Here is a 17,825-nt window from a genome sequence, read left to right as displayed (position 1 = left end):
GCATGTGGTAGCCTCAGTGTTACTCCTGCATGTGGTAGCCTCGGTGTTACGCCCTGCTGGGGTAGCCTCCGTGTACTCCTTGCCATGTGGTAGCCTCGGTGTTAAGCCCTGCATGTGGTAGCCTCCGGTGTACGCCTGCAATTGTGGTAAGCCTCAGTGACGCCTGAATGTGGTAGCCTCCGTGTACGCCTGCATGTGGTCGGCCTCAGTGTACGCCTGCATGTGGTACGCCTCAGTGTACGCCTGCATGTGGTAGCCTCAGTGTACGGCACTGCCATGTGGTAGCCTCAGTGTACACCTGCATGTGGTAGCCTCAGTGTACGCCTGCACCTTTGCTCCAGTAAAACTGGTGTTTCGAAATCACCATTTTTTGACTGGTTACTTTGGCGAGTGGAGCTGCTGGTACTGATCATGTGAAGAGATGGCAGATGTTCTGGAGGCTTGTGAGTGAATGGAGCCAACATCACATCCGGTGTGCCCTATAGGACTGAGCTCTCACTATGGTCCAGTCCTGGGATAGCTCCGCAGTCCCAGCAGGCTTGACCATGGTTCCGTTTACTTGGAGGACTCTGGAACTCCCCATCCTCATCGCATCAGTAGGACCCCAACCAATCACAGTGAGACGACCACATTTCAGAACAGTATTTCTGGTCTTTGTCTTTCCGCTCTTAAAACCGATATATAAGTGAAGGACCTGATAGCGAGGTAATAAACATTGGGGGTCAGTGAGTGGATGAGGCGGTCTATAATGGTGTCTTCTCACTTACTTGTCGATCATTGTGTGGTGAAGTACAAATATGGGGTCACTGCAGGAGATGGGGACTTGACTCATTGTTCCTCCACAGTACACGTGGAACATATTGTGTGCAGCTGTGCCTGGAAGCTCAAACCGATTCACGAAGCCTGCGGGAGAATAAGAAGGTCATATCAGAGGTAACATTGCCTGGTGCATACAGGGGAAGATGTAGAGTCAGGACCCCAAGAATTCATAGTAAATCTGTAATAAACGTATTTATACCATTATAAAACTGCGATCAGCGCGTATCCCACTGTTCCCACTACTCTACATTTCTACTAAGAACAGGCAAGGAGGAGAAGGTGACGCACGTGAGCCGTGATCTCCTGCCTAGGAATGCACGATCCGCCCTGAACAGTGGCCCCAACTGGTCGTCAGTCCCTTCCTATATAAGTGCAGGGTTCGAATAGGGAGAAGTACAAGGGAGACAAAATAACAAACGACAGAAATACGCAGAAGACAGAAGTCAAATCCAGAAACGTACCAAGCCGAGGTCAATGCCTGGAGAATCAGATCAGAACCAGAAGGCAGAAATTAGGAATAGCCAGGGGTCAATACCAAGATAGCACGTGTAACGCCCCACTAGGGGGCATTACCACCTTTTTGCACCATCTCCTATGTTTGATCCTGTGTCATCTTACATATTTATTTCCATGGCCTGCATAATGTGTATATGTGTGTGAGGTGTGTGTGGCGAAACCAACCTCGCCACGGTGTTTTGGAGGGGCTGTTTAAAAGCCTCTTGCCTCAGGATTATGGCCCATAGTAACTGTAAAGGAGAAGACAGACCGGCCGCACAGCTTAAATCTGTCTGTAGAATTGTATTTTATGTTATTATGCGTTCGGTTAAATTGTATGTTATGTGAGGGCACCCAGATAGCTAATATTATTGTATTCGTGTATTCTGAGTGCCATTCACCTAATGATATGCACTCAGACTGGAGCTATCTGGGGATATGTTAAATGTCTGTGTTTGCTGTGGGGGTGTGCCATTGTGTGTTTAAATGGTGATGTCTGTCCTGTTGTCTCCACATGTGTATTGGCGATCTCCCTTTGTCCTGAGAGATAATTGGATTGCCTTCGGTTGTCTCCGGGACAGAGAGGAGGAAACCATGATGCATTGTGGGGATATGTTGTATCGGTCCTGTGTCGCAGTCTCCCTTCTGGTCCTCTGGGGGCGTGAACGATTGGTTGCTGTATTTACATTGTATGTGTTGTAAATTACTGATTGGTCGTATTTCAAAACCCTGTGGGCGGACCTGTATTTGCAACAACTGTAATAAAAACCAGGCTGGGTGTGCCAGCACGTCAGACCACTGCTGACCCTCAACACGGAGCCTTGTCTCGTTATTGGGGGGATTCCATGTATGCTGTTGGAGACTGATTGCCAGGAGTGTAAGCTGACGGATACGCTTTTCCTGTTCGTCTGCCGGCAGCTATTCGCAAGGTTCCAGTTTGGAGTGCTATTTTGTATCCAGTTCGGGAGGTTGGTGTTCTGCAGTAGCTGTGCCTGTCTCTCAGAAAGGGGCATATCGCCTAAACTGATTTTAACCCCTTGTCTGCGGAAACGGTCCGTTACATTGGTGGCAGCAGTGGGATCGTTCCTACAGCCAGAAGGACAGCTACAGGAGACACCATTTCTTTGGATTTTACAACTTAAGGGCAACGCATGTCTCAGTACAGCGACCCTAAAAGCACCATAATGGAACCAGCAGTGGAGTACAGATACTCTGTGGAGGAATTTGACCGTATGATGTGGTTGCGGCTGAACTTCTTTGGACCCAATCCAGCTGAGAAATACGTGAAGTTCGTGAGGCGTCTAGTGTTCAAGACCCTACTATACCGGGCAGAAGATGACGGTCAGCTGCCACGTTGGGTGGACCTCCATTGGAAGTTACAGTTGCAGGACAGAGGGAGCCCAGTCTCCATTCCCCAGCGGCAGTGTGAAGTGCAGGGAGAGGAGAGCAGCGGCCTCCCTCCCCAGTGGCAGGCTAAGTTACAGGGGGCAGAGGTAGTTGTTCCTGCCCCCCAGCAGCAGAGTTATATGCCGGGTGTCATGGACGGTGTACAGGAAACAAGGCAAAACAACATGCATAAATGAGTCGCTGGATCCAAAAGCTAAGGAACAAAAGGGAGACCCCTGCAGAAGACCTGGCACTTTCCCTGGCTGCTCAGCCTATGCAAAGATCCGAATGGTGGAGGTTTGCATATCCACGTACCTTGACTATATAACCCCTGAGCACCCTACAATAGTGAGGGGACACGACCACCAGCTCCCTACACAAGATACGGAGGGAGTCAGGGTCACCTGGGATCCAGCAAACAGAAAATAACAGATAAATGTTCCACACTTAACTTTGTAGAAGAGAGGAGAACCAGATGGGCATGCACACACACTCCAGGAAGAAGTATAGGCCGCCCAGAAAAGCATTCTGGGGAGGAATTTAAAGGGAAGCAATTAGTCCAACACATGACAGCTGAGAGAGGCTAACGAGATGAGTAACTGAATACCACAACAAAGAAACTCAAGGGGGAGGTTCTGAAAGGCCTCTGTCAGAGCTTCTCAGCTGTCTGGTTGTGACACCGGGAAGGCAGTGTGAAGTGTAGGGAGAGGAGAGCAACGTCCTCCCTCCCCAGCGGCAGGCTGAGTTACAGGGGGCAGAGGTAGTTGTTCCTGCCCCCCAGCAGCAGAGTGATATGCCGGGAAGGCAGTGTGTAATTCAGGGAGAGGAGAGCAACGTCCTCCCTCCCCAGCGGCAGGCTGAGTTACAGGGGGCAGAGGTAGTTGTTCCTGCCCCCCAGCAGCAGAGTGATATGCCGGGAGGGCAGTGTGAAATGCAGGGAGAGGAAAGCCATGTCCTCCCTCCCCAGCGGCAGGCTGAGTTACAGGGGGCAGAGGTAGTTGTTCCTGCCCCCCAGCAGCAGCATGATTTGTTGGGAACTGGGAGCCGAGTCTCCATTCCCCAGCGGCAGCTTAACGCACCAGGGGGAGACAGTAAGCCCCACAACTGTGCAGATGGGACCGTGGTCTCTGCACTTACAGCACAAGGGGTAGGGACAGTCGGTCCTGTCCCCCAGCAAAAGGGCTGTTTAGCCAAAGAGGAGACAGTCGGTCTCCCCCTCAAACAACCAGATCTCCAGCCATCTCCGCAGGGATACCACGAGGAGGAGGTAAGCGAGCCCTCCCCTTCCCAGCTACTTCCCAACCGAGTTCTGGGGGAAGGGGATGAGCCTGCAATACCCATTGATCCCTTCCCAGTGGAAGAGCTGGCATCAGGGCAGAGAGCCGCTAGCCTCTTCTCCACCGACCCCCTTGTTACAGGACTGGCTTGTACCCCCCTCACCCCAGCTGAAGAGCTGGCATTTGGGCAGAGCGGTATTATGCGTTCGGTTAAATTGTATGTTCTGTGAGGGCACCCAGATAGCTAATATTATTGTATTCGTGTATTCTGAGTGCCATTCACCTAATGATATGCACTCAGACTTGAGCTATCTGGGGATATGTTAAATGTCTGTGTTTGCTGTGGGGGTGTGCCATTGTGTGTTTAAATGGTGATGTCTGTCCTGTTGTCTCCACATGTGTATTGGCGATCTCCCTTTGTCCTGAGTGATAATTGGATTGCCTTCGGTTGTCTCCGGGACAGAGAGGAGGAAACCATGATGCATTGTGGGGATGTGTTGTATCTGTCCTGTGTTGCAGTCTCCCTTCTGGTCCTCTGGGGGCATGAACGATTGGTTGCTGTATTTACATTGTATGTGTTGTGAATTACTGATTGGTCGTATTTCAAAACCCTTTGGGTGGACCTGTATTTGCAACAACTGTAATAAAAACCAGGCTGGGTGTGCCAGTACGTCAGACCACTGCTGACCCTCAACACGGAGCCTTGTCTCGTTATTGGGGGGATTCCCTGTATGCTGTTGGAGACTGATTGCCAGGAGTGTAAGCGGACTGTATGCTTTTCCTGTTCGTCTGCCAGCAGCTATTCGTGAGGTTCCAGTTTGGAGTGCTATTTTGTATCCAGTTCGGGAGGTTGGTGTTCTGCAGTAGCTGTGCCTGTCTCTCAGAAAAAGGGCATATCGCCTAAACGGATTTTAACCCCTTGTCTGCGGAAACGGTCCGTTACAATATGTATTTCCTATTTTGCAACTGTTAAAGTGCAATGTGCCTGGTTTACCAGCAGATGGCGGCATCTAAGGCAGAGCTAGTTTGCCTAGAATGGAACTCTAGAGAGGGAGGAGTTTTAGTTAGTGGAGGTCAGTCTAACCTTCCCCTCCTTGTGAGTAGAGTTCAGATCAGCCCCTGCATGGGGAAGGCTGTGTGCCAGCCTGCAGAGCACCTTCTGCTAGGCTAGGCCCAAAGAAAGAGAAGTAAAGAGCCTCAGAGCCAGGAGGAAAGATTCCTGGGATAAGCCTAAGATAAGAGTCAGACAGAGAGAAGTTGCAGCAAAAAGCAAGAGAAAAAGTTCCTATTTAATTTAGTTAGCATACAGAGCTGAAGAGTTCAGACGTAGCAGAGCCGAATGTGTTTGCCAGCCAAAAGCTGCTGGTAGCCAAGATAAAGTTTGGAAGATTGTCCCCTGATGAAACTTTAAGCTGTTTTCAATGTTAATACAAGTCTGGACTGAAGTTATTTCACCCTCATCCTTACCATCTAACCATTTCAGTTGCTCCGCTGCTGACAACGACGCCCGGGGTTCAGGATATCCAGGTAGGAGCACCGTGACAAGTGCAGAAGCCGCACTTAAAGGGACACTATAGGCTACCCTTAAACGACTCTGGCATTCCTACACTTGGGTTCCACCAACACCATCTACTTAGAGGGACCTAGTCCTTCATTGTTAAACTGCAACTGGTTTCACGACAAAAACTTTTAAGCACTGATAACATCTTAAAGGGCCCAGTGGCTGACGTCTCACCCGTGGTGCACTGCATATGTCACATCCAGAAGAGGATTAAGCAAAGTCAAGGGCAGGGTCCAAATCTAGGGTTCTGAACACAAATGTCCTGTCCAGGATGGGAGGTCTGAGTCGCAAGGGTACCGTCATGGGTTTCGAGAAAAACAATTACTGGTAAGAGCAATTTATGTCTTCCCATCACCCATGAATGCACCCATGCGAGACTAAACTATGAAACCAAAAATTAGGCGGGGACTGTTTGTAGTATTTTCATCCCAAAGGCCACATCAGAACTTAGATGCAACCTATAGTGCTTAAGGCATGTATCGGAGGCGCTCGTGCCACTGTACAGAGCACTGGTGAGACCTCATCTGGAGTATTGTGCGCAGTACTGGAGACCATATCTCCAGAAGGATAGGTAGGCAGACCTTGTCATAGAGCAGCAGGAGATGCTAGCAGAATGCTGGGGTGTATAGGGAGAGGCATTACCAGTAGACAGAGGGGGCGCTCATGCCGCTCTACAGAGCACTAGTGAGACCTCATCTGGAGTATTGTGCTCAGTACTGGAGACCATATCTCCAGAAGGATACTGATACTCTAGAGAGAGTTCAGAGAAGAGCTACTAAACTGGTCCATGGATTGCAGGATAAAACTTACCAGGAAAGATGAAAGGACCTTAACATGTAGAGCTTGGAAGAAAGACGAGACAGAGGGGAGATGAGAGAGACGGCTAAATACATAAAGGGAATCAACAAGGGAAAAGAGGAGAGAAGATTTACAAGAAGGAAAACTGCTACAAGAGGACATAGTGTTACATTAGAGGGGCAAAGGGTTAACAGTAATATCAGGAAGTATTACCTTACTGAGAGAGTAGTGGATGCAGGGAATAGCCTTCCTGCAGAAGTGGTAGCTGCAAATACAGTGGAGGAGTTTAAGCATGCATGGGATAGGCATAAGGCCATCCTTCATATAAGATAGGGCCGGGGGCTATCCATAGTATTCAGTATATTGGGCAGACTAGATGGGCCACATGGGTCTTATCTGCCGACACATTCTAGGTTTCTATGTGGAGAGCGCCGTGTGGCTGCTCTACAAATTTGAGAAAGGGAAGCATCTGCTTTTTCTGCTCATGAAGCAGCTATTGCCCTGGTAGAATGAGCTCCGCACCGCCCCGGCGGAGACAAACGTAAAGATAAATAGGAGATCGTATTCTTCACCCATCGAGCAATAGGAGCTGTAGAAGCTTTGTGACCTTTGAATTTGCCCTGAAACTGCAATAACTGCAATAAAAGCAATTTGTCCACCCTCCTGGCCGCCGTGGATTCTCCTGACGTCTGGGCAGTGGAACTTCTTTTCTAAATGATTCATCGGGTTTGGACAGGATGATAGTAGCTAGGTAACATGCTCGGCCGAACACTAATTCCACTTGCGCATCGCGATGCTCGGCAGCACATGGCGGTATTCGGCCGAACACAGTGTGTGCTCGAGGGCGATGTTCGAGTCTCCTCCCGCACATTTGTTGGCTCTACGCAGGTAAGTACTGCCCTCACTGTAATGCCGTAGCCATGTTGGTTACTGGCATTACAGTGATTGGCTGGCCGGAACGCGTCATCACGTCATATAGCGCCCGATGACACGTGTTCTGCTCAGTATTAGTCAGGGAGAGCTGAAGAGCAGAAGGGAGAGAAATATCAATATTCAATTTTTTAAAGGCTATTGCCTCTAATGTTTTAGATGGTCAGATCAGCAGCAGGCCCTCACCCATATTGTTTTTCGGGTCACCAGCCTGCCCACCCTCACCCATAATGTTTTAGAGGGTCACCAGCTGGCCCTCATCCATAATGTTTTAGAGGGTCAAATCAATAGCAGGCACTGGCCCCTAATGTTTTAGATGGTCAGATCAGCAGCATACCCTTACCCATATTGTTTTTCGGGTCACCAGCCTGCCCATCCTCACCCATAATGTTTTAGAGGGTCACCAGCAGACCCTCGCCCATAATGTTTTAGAGAGTCATTAGCAGGCCCTCGCCCATAATGTTTTTGAGGGTCACCAGCAGGCCCTCGTTTATAATGTTTTTGAGGGTCACCAACAGGCCCTTGCCCCTAATGTTTTAGAGGGTTAGGTCAGCAGCAGACCCTCACCCCTAATGTTTTAGATGGTCAGATCAGCAGGCCCTCACCCCTAATGTTCTAGAGGGTCAGATCAGCAGCAGGCCCTTGCCCCTAATGTTTTTGAGGGTCACCAGCAGGCCATCAATCATAATCTTTATGTGATATACAGGGTGTATTGCAGCGCCGGTTCCTTGTAATTTTTGGCAGCCCTTTCCCTTAGTGCATAGGCTTTATGAGTGTCGGAGTCCCACTACCTGAACTATTGTACCACGATGTGAATGAGGCCCTCCCTTATGTGATATACAGGTTGTATCGGAGCCTCTTCCTTGTAATGTTTGGCAGCACTTGCACTTTATATACAAGTCAATATACAGGAAAGAATGTGTCCTAACAATTTGTCCTGTAAAATTGATTTTATCTTCGGTTTTGTGCGTATTTTTGTCAGTCTGTAAGTGGCGTACTACTCGGACAACATGGTTCCCAGCAGCGACCTGGGAGTCCAAGATGCATCCAGACGTCCTCCCCATGCTGTTCCCGAACCATTTCTGTGGTGTTTCTATAAATTTCTGACCTTTTCCTATGAACCAGACGCCCTCCCCTCTTCAGAGCAGGGGCTGCCTGGTGTAAGGCTCGGGTTCTCCCATTAACTTCCATTATACCCGGGTGCTCGGTAGATCACCTGAGCATCCCAAGTATTCGGCCCGTGCCCCCGAGCACTATGGTGCTCGACCAACACAAATGGTAACACAACATCTTGGTTCCTGTAAAAATTCTAAACTATTTAGGTAAAAAGGTTGGAATGGGCCTAACTATTATCTTACAACAGGGATCCTGAGCGACGCGGGTGAGGGGAGCAGGTAAGCATAATCCTGAAAAGGGGCCTGGGCATTGGGGGGGGGGGATAGTTTAGATATCGGATAACCCGCACCCTCATTATGACTGTGCTGTGGAACTAATAGCCAATGATTAATTCCCTAAGGGCAATATTTATAATTAGAGATGAGCAAAGTGACTTCAGATCCTACATCCGAAGCCGCTTCGATAAAAAATGTGTTATAATACTGTACGGACATTCGTCTCCTTACAGTATTAGAATGTATGGGCTAGAATGAGCCGAAGTTCATTATTCACGAAGTCGCGCCAAGATGCTGAGTTCGGTTCCAGGTTTTGAAGTGGTTTTTCACTGTAATAATCAATTACTGAAGTTATTTAATGAAGTCTTGTGCAAAATCGTGAATAACTGACTGCGGCTCATCCGAGCCCACACATTCTAATGCTGTAAAGAATCTCCGTACAGTATTATAACCAATTTTTTAGCGAAACGGCTTCAGATTTTGCATCTGAAGCCGCTTTTCTCATCTCTAATTATAAGCTTTCTGGACCCGAGAGACAGTCTATGAAAGATTATATAAAGGATCGGCCATCTGCATCCCCTGTGGGAGTTGGGGTCTTTGTCGTTGGACTACTCCCTTGTGTGGACTCTAGGGAATGAAATGGTATCACTGTCAGGAACCAGTGTCCTCTTCCTCTTATCCCTGATATTTTTAATCAAATTGTTGGGGCTCAGTGGTTTTAAAGATTGACCTCAGAGGAGCCTCCAACTTGATCAGAATCTGGAAGAGGGATAAATGGAAGGGCGTTTTGAACACCTAGTGTGGCAGAGCTCTCTGCCTTTGGATTACTATATAAAACCTGATTCGTCTGTTTGTTCAGTGGTTGCTGGTTGTTTGCCCAGATCAGAGCTCTCCAGGGATGTGTAGTTTATGGGGATATGTGGGGTTTTGGGGTGTTTTCTATGTTTGAGAAAAATGTGTGTGTCAGAGCGATTAAACTAGCGCATTGTGTTTGTTAATGGCATCACGGGCAGAGGGGGGAAGGGGGGGTTGTGTACATTTGCTGGGAGTGTCTCTTGCTGGAAGACCTGCATAAAAAGGCTGACATGTAGCCCCGTTAAAGTGTTCCTGTTTTACTCTAAATACAGAGCCTCGTCTCGTACTTGGGGGGGGGGGGGGATAATTCGTATGATTCCTGTTCGACGCCTAGGAGTGTTCGTAGCTGACGTCATATTTGGGGACAGGAACAGCTTTGGCGGCGTTAACCCCTTTACCTACAGTACAGACCAAAAGTTTGGACACACCTTCTCATTCAAAGAGTTTTCTTTATTTTCATGACTATGACAATTGTAGATTCACACTGAAGGCATCAAAACTATGAATTATCACATGTGGAATTATATACATAACAAAAAAGTGTGAAACAACTGAAAATATGTCATATTCTAGGTTCTTCACAGTAGCCATCTTTTGCTTTGATTACTGCTTTGCACACTCTTGGCATTCTCTTGATGAGCTTCCAGAGGTAGTCACCTGAAATGGTCTTCACTTCACAGGTGTGCCCTGTCAGGTGTAATAAGTGGGATTTCTTGCCTTATAAATGGGGTTGGGACCATCAGTTGCGTTGTGGAGAAGTCAGGTGGACACACAGCTGATAGTCCTACTGAAGAGACTGTTAGAATTTGTATTATGGCAAGAAAAAAGCAGCTAAGTAAAGAAAAACGAGTGGCCACCATTACTTTAAGAAATGAAGGTCAGTCAGTCCGAAAAATTGGGAAAACTTTGAAAGTGTCCCCAAGTGCAGTCACAAAAACCATCAAGCGCTACAAAGAAACTGGCTCACATGCGGACCGCCCCAGGAAAGGAAGACCAAGAGTCACCTCTGCTGCGGAGGAGAAGTTCATCCGAGTCACCAGCCTCAGAAATCGCAGGTTACCAGCAGCTCAGATTAGAGACCAGGTCAATGCCACCCAGAGTTCTAGCAGCAGACACATCTCTAGAACAACTGGTAAGAGGAGACTGTGTGAATCAGGCCTTCATGGTAGAAGATCTGCTAGGAAACCACTGCTAAGGACAGGCAACAAGCAGAAGAGACTTGTTTGGGCTAAAGAACACAAGGAACGGACATTAGACCAGTGGAAATCTGTGCTTTGGTCTGATGAGTCCGAATTTGAGATCTTTGGTTCCAACCACCGTGTCTTTGTGCGACGCAGAAAAGGTGAACGGATGGACTCTACATGCCTGGTTCCCACCGTGAAGCATGGAGGAGGAGGTGTGATGGTGTGGGGGGGCTTTGCTGGTGACACTGTTGGGGATTTATTCAGAATTGAAGGCATACTGAACCAGCATGGCTACCACAGCATCTTGCAGCGGCATGCTATTCCATCCGGTTTGCGTTTAGTTGGACCATCATTTATTTTTCAACAGGACAATGACCCCAAACATACCTCCAGGCTGTGTAAGGGCTATTTGACCATGAAGGAGAGTGATAGGGTGCTGTGCCAGATGACCTGGCCTCCACAGTCACCGGACCTGAACCCAATCGAGATGGTTTGGGGTGAGCTGGACGCAGAGTGAAGGCAAAAGGGCCAACAAGTGCTAAGCATCTCTGGGAACTCCTTCAAGACTGTTGGAAGACCATTTCAGGTGACTACCTCTTGAAGCTCATCAAGAGAATGCCAAGTGTGTGCAAAGCAGTAATGAAAGCAGAAGGTGGCTACTTTGAAGAACCTAGAATATGACATATTTTCAGTTGTTTCACACTTTTTTGTTATGTATATAATTCCACATGTGATAATTCATAGTTTTGATGCCTTCAGTGTGAATCTACAATTTTCATAGTCATAAAAATAAAGAAAACTCTTTGAATGAGCAGGTGTGTCCAAACTTTTGGTCTGTACTGTACTTGGTGTGTCATGACACCTAGTAATGCCCTTTGGGTTGTGTAATGTCCCAGCAGCTTTCCAGAACCTTATTAATGACATTCTTTTTGAATTTCTGGGTCTCTTTGTTGAGATTAAAAAATGTTCTTCTGATTTCTGAAGAAGCATGTATTGGTACATGGTTGTAAGCATCTTCCAAGCTCACCATACACCAATTTTGGAAGAGCAGATTTATTGTGGATTTGTACGTCAGAGACTTGTTCAATCTCTTTAGGTTTAATATCACCTAAAAAAATCCATTCGGTTTTCTCACTAAAAATAAGGGGGAAGAGAAGCCCTTCTCTCTTTTCCTCCCTGGGAACTGTACAAGCTTTACTCAATAGTTTGAGAACCTCTGACTCCAAATTCCCCTCTTCTCCTGAACTTTGGGGCACTTTGAAGAAAAAGACCCTGTGGAGGGGTGGAATAACTCTGGCTTACTACCTCCAGACACCCAACTTCTGGCATCAATGTTGCTTGTCCTTCGATTTATTTTCTTGGGGGGATTTAAACATAAAACCTAGTAATAAGCTTTTGAAAAGTTTGATTTGCTCGATTCACCAAACTTCAACAAGTAATATAAATCAGGTATACCAGTACTTCATGGCGGCTGAGGGAATGTATGGGTCGGGCGGCTACATTGAGCAGTGGGTGCCGGCTGCATCACACTGCAGACACCTGGCTGCAATGATGGGGAACGGCAATTAGGGTGAAGAGGACAAGGGATTAAAAGATCCCCAAGGGGATTCAAAGTTACTGTAAAAGTAAAAAAAAAAAAGTTTAAATCACCCCCCCTAATTTTATGTATAAAAATATAGAAACAAAAAAACACATTAGGTATCACCTTGTTTGAAAATGTCCGAACTATTAAAATATTAATAAAAATTTCCTGTGCGCTGATTATTTTTTTTCAATTTAACCCTACAATGGATCCCTTAAATAATACAACTTATCCCCCCAAAAATAAGCCCTGATACAGCGATATGAATGGAAAATGTGAAAAAACCAAATGCAAAACCAGAAATAGGCCCCGTACTCTACACTCTGAAACCAACACAAACAATGAAGAACTTTCAGAAACGGACTGAGAAGAAATATTAAATGTACAGATTATATTATAATGCATGGATATATATACATGGAAAACTGCGGGAAGAACAGAAATGATTAATGCTCGAGACACGAATCCCTTTAGGAAAGAATGATTTCCATATTCCAAGTGTAAAATCAAAAACTCTACAAATATCTGCTGTGACCCGGATGGGATTTCACTTTCAACATGTTTTACGGTTAATACCAGATGGCGGATGGATCAATCACGCGGCAGGATTATTGCCGTAAGGGGCAGGAGCCTGAAAACCAGTAGCTGCCATATAATATGATGGCCAAACAGGGGCTGCTGCTGGTCTGGGGTTTGGCTGGTTGGGTGGGGGCACAAGATTCCAATTATTGCTGTCGTGGCTGCAATCTCCTGAAATCGCCACTTTGTATGAGAATTACAGAAAGGGGCCCCATGGGGCCAAATAACATTTTACCTAATAATTAAAAGTTACACTTATGGTACCTTTAACCCTTGCATCCTGAAAGTACATATGAAGAACACCTTGTGGGGCAGCAGGTGACCGGCAGTTGGATACAACGAACTGCTAAAAACGGTCATGGGGCATTCCCAGAGTGACACAAGAAGAAAGCTGCCCACAGGTGGAAGCCCTTCTTCTGCCGTCTGCTTTTCCTCCTTTTCCACATCATCTAATATCGATGAGACTATGTCATCAGGAGCTCCTCCTCTCTCTGCATTTTGCTGACTTTTTTAGGACATGGAGACTTTCAATTAGAAGAAGTAAAGCCAGCAAAAGATGAGGATGGTCATCATTGAGACCTGGACCCCTAAGGGGTACATAAAAAGGAATGATTTCCATATTCTACTACATACTACTTCCATAGTCAACCACGTGGAAAGGGAGGGACTTTAGTACCAGCAACGTGACCAGGAGCACGTTCAGCTTCTGCTCTGTTGGATGAGTGCACACATACTGTTGTCTCTTTGCAGTCACCTCGGTGATCGATTGCTGACAAAATTCGTGATGAGGAGTAGGAGGAGGAGCATCAGGAGCTAAAGACTAGTGTTGATCGCGAATATTCTAATCGCTAATTTTTATTGCGAATATTGGCACTTCAAGAATTCGCGAATATCTAGAATATAATGCTATATCTTCACAATCACGAATATTCTAGATTTTTTTATCAGTACCCATGATCCCTCACTGCTTCTTGCTTGTGGGCCAATGGGGAGGCTGCAATATCTTTGACTTTAGGAGTAGTCTTGATCGCAAATTTTTATTGCGAATTTTCCGATTGCCGATTTTCGCAATCAATAAAATAATGACTGGAGATCACGAATTCTCAAATTTGCGAAATATATGACGGATACTGGCCCAAATATTCGCAAAATATTGCAAATTCGAATATTGCCCCTGAAGCTGATCACTGCTAAAGATGACATTGATGTCAATGTGAAGAAAAGACAGCTTCCTTCTCCTTGACGAGCCCTGACTGCGGTGCGGGTGGCAGATGCAGCAGTTCCTATGGATGCCCCAGACAGCTGTCTGTTGGTCATAGTGCACAATAACTTTACCAGTAATGTAACAGAAGACTAAGAATGTGGCAGCAGTTGAACAAGATGCAGACGGTAATATATTATACCGCTCTTTAATACTGAGGCAAAATAACTCTATACAGTATAAACTAAAAGATTAACGGAGATTGTGTCAGCATTTGAATAAGATGCACATGGCAATCACACTCAACCTGCACTGTCCCTGCAGTCTCCCTATGCTCTCCCTATAATCTCCCTATATTGTCCCTGCACTCTCACTCTCCAATATTCTACATTTTAAAGCTTTCAGCTGTCCCTAGCTGATAAGTGCTTGCCACGTCTCTGCCCATGCTCAGCTCACTGTGAAATGCCGGAGACTGTGCAGGATGAGGCTTTTTATAGGGCTGTGACATCATAGGGGATGGCTGTCTGCACAGCATTATGGGTCATATCGCGTTCCCAGGCTTCTCACTTTCACGTTGTAACATGTGCAGCAGTCGTTTTAGAAAAAATCAGATTCCTTACCACGAAGTGTGAGGAATTCAACCTTGTGGTGAAGCTGAATAAAACCTGACCTTTTTGGGAACTTATCTCTCCTATTACTATTAATAAAGAAGGCTGGGGCCTACAAACAAAGGTAACTTTTGGGGCACTGGGAACGTCTTCTTTTTGTCTGAGGCTTTTTCCAGTATATCATCTAAGAATGAACCTGGTTTCCTCACAGGGAATAGCACCGAATCTAGCCTTCGCTCCGACATCCCTCGTCTAGTTACAAAATGGACTGCATCCAAAGATACATCTGCAAGAAAATTGGCTGCTTTTTGAAATGTAGGGAAAGATACTAATTATTCTTCCCCTGGCGCCTCATCTTTTATGTGGGATTCAAATTTTCCCAACCACAATTTCAGGGATCTAGAAAGCCATCAGACATGCTAAGTCTAAGACTAGTGGATGCTGATTTCCATGACCTCTTAAGGTTCACGTCTGCCTTTTAACTAAAGGATCTTCTAGACAGCCCAGGTTTTCAAAGGGAAGCACAGATTTCTTTGCGGTTTTTGCTACTGGAGTGTCCTCTGTGGGAGCTCTATCCCACATAGCAGATGCCGATTCCTCAAAGAAATATTCCCTCTTAACCATCATAGGGATAAAGAACTTCCTATCTGGATTTTTCCATTCTTTTTTGATAAGGGCTTTCTTGTTTAGCACCGAAAACACCCTGTGATGTCCTGGGTCTAACCCTTCAAAGACCTGGTCTGCTATAGAGCTGGACTGTTTGACATCTTCTAGCTGCATAATTGTTCTGATCGCTTTTAACAGAAGTTCTGTATCCTCGGACAGAAACAGAGCCCTTATCACTGTGTCTGCATCTGATGAAGAATAATCACCAGAATAATGTTGGCTAGAAGCTAATTCATAATTGTCTTCACCAGAAGACTCAGAAGTTTGAGGTAGACTTTGCTTAAAGGACTCAAATGACACTTTCACTTCCAACCTCCCCATTGCTTCAATACTTTTAGGCATATTGTGTGACTCCTCCAACGCCAACTCATCCACACAAGCGTGAGATAATGGTCTAACAGGAGATACTGGCAATGATGCCCTACATCCACCACATTCCTTAGGTTCAGATATGCCAGGCGCCTTTTTAGGCTACTTTCACACTTGCGGCAGTGTGATCCGGCGGGCAGCTCCGCCGTCAGAACTGCCCGCCGGATCCGCCGATCTGGATGTTACTTAAAGCATTTGTGAGACGCATCCGGATCCGTCTCACAAATGCATTGTGAGAACGGATCCGTCTCTCCGCTTGTCATGCGGACTGACGGATCCGTCTTGTATCTTTTTTTTACATTTTTACCGGTCTGCGCATGCGCAGACCGGAAGGACGGATCCGGCATTCCTGTATTTTGAATGCCGGATCCGGCACTATCACATTCCTATGCAGCATTTAGGCAAATCTTGAGTTTTTTTCGCCGGAGATAAAACCGTAGCATGCTGTCAAAATGACTGAACTGAAGACGTCCTGATGCATCCTGAACGGATAACTCTCCATTCAGAATGCATGGGGATCTGCCTGATCAGTTCTTTTCCGGTATAGAGCCCCTAGGACGGAACTCAGTGCCGGAAAAGAAAACCGCTAGTGTGAACGTACCCTTAGGTGTTTATGTTACCTACAAAACATAAAAGGGCCCTACTACACCAGCAGATGAAGCCGGCCATTGGCGGGAATGAAGCATTTCTTCACGGCAATCATCTGCTTGCTAGTGGAGGAGACCACTGTTATTACATGCAGTGATCTCTCCTCAGTACGGGGATGAGTGATTGTTATACCATCGGTTGTCCCAATACTGAATCACAGTTTGCCATGATTCCCCTGTTTCCCCTGGATAGGAGGTCTTAGTCGCAAGGGTGCTGTCAAGGGTAAGGGGAAATCAAGAAAACAGCAGCACAATCCAAGTCAAGTGAGACATTTGTAGAATACAACACCATCAGGTCCTCCGGTCACTGTCCGTCCTCTGTATATAACATCAGGTCCTCCGGTCACTGTCCGTCCTCTGTATATAACATCAGGTCCTCCGGTCACTGTCCGTCCTCTGTATATAACATCAGGTACTCCGGTCACTGTCCGTCCTCTGTATATAACATCAGGTCCTCCGGTCACTGTCCGTCCTCTGTATATAACATCAGGTCCTCCGGTCATTGTCTGTCCTCTGTATATACCATCAGGTCCTCCGGCCACTGTCCGTCCTCTGTATATAACATCGGGTCCTCCGGTCACTGTCCGTCCTCTGTATATAACATCAGGTCCTCCGGTCACTGTCCGTCCTCTGTATATAACATCAGGTCCTCCGGTCACTGTTCATCCTTTGTATATAACATCAGGTCCTCCGGTCACTGTCCGTCCTCTGTATATAACATCAGGTCCTCCAGTCACTGTCCGTCCTCTGTATATAACATCAGGTCCTCCGGTCACTGTCCGTCCTCTGTATATAACATCAGGTCCTCCGGTCATTGTCCGTCCTCTGTATATAACATCAGGTCCTCCGGTCACTGTCCGCCCTCTGTATATAAAAGCAGGTTCTCCGGTCACTCTCCGTCCTCTGTATATAACATCAGGTCCTCCGGTCACTGTCCGTCCTCTGTATATAACATCAGGTCCTCCGGTCACTGTCCGTCCTCTGTATATAACATCAGATCCTCCGGTCACTGTCCGTCCTCTGTATATAACATCGGGTCCTCCGGTCACTGTCCGTCCTCTGTATATAACATCAGGTCCTCCGGTCACTGTCCGTCCTCTGTATATAACATCAGGTCCTCCGGTCACTGTCCATCCTCTGTATATAACAGCAGGTCCTCCGGTCACTGTCCATCCTCTGTATATAACATCAGGTCCTCCGGTCACTGTCCGCCCTCTGTATATAACATCAGGTCCTCCGGTCACTGTCCGTCCTCTGTATATAACATCAGGTCCTCCGGTCACTGTCCGTCCTCTGTATATAACAGCAGGTCCTCCGGTCACTGTCCATCCTCTGTATATAACATCAGGTCCTCCGGTCACTGTCCGCCCTCTGTATATACCATCAGGTCCTCCGGTCACTGTCCGTCCTCTGTATATAACATCAGGTCCTCCGGTCACTGTCCGTCCTCTGTATATAACATCAGGTCCTCCGGTCA

At 46.8% G+C, this 17,825-nt stretch overlaps 1 protein-coding gene across 1 annotated transcript in view; it reads right to left on the bottom strand.

The window, feature by feature from the left end:
• Positions 1–763: 763 nt before the first annotated feature.
• LOC122932707 (tyrosinase-like) overlaps positions 764–17,825 on the bottom strand; it is a 105,830-nt gene continuing 88,768 nt past the window's right edge. Inside the window, exon 4 of the mRNA XM_044287283.1 lies at positions 764–903. Coding sequence (XP_044143218.1) covers positions 764–903 — 140 coding nt within the window. The remainder of the gene's footprint in view (positions 904–17,825) is intronic.

The sequence above is a fragment of the Bufo gargarizans genome, chromosome 3 (assembly GCF_014858855.1).
Source record: "Bufo gargarizans isolate SCDJY-AF-19 chromosome 3, ASM1485885v1, whole genome shotgun sequence".
Taxonomy (NCBI): Eukaryota; Metazoa; Chordata; class Amphibia; order Anura; family Bufonidae; genus Bufo; species Bufo gargarizans.
Note: the sequence above shows the minus strand (reverse complement) of the source record. Positions and strands in the feature narration are given on the sequence as shown.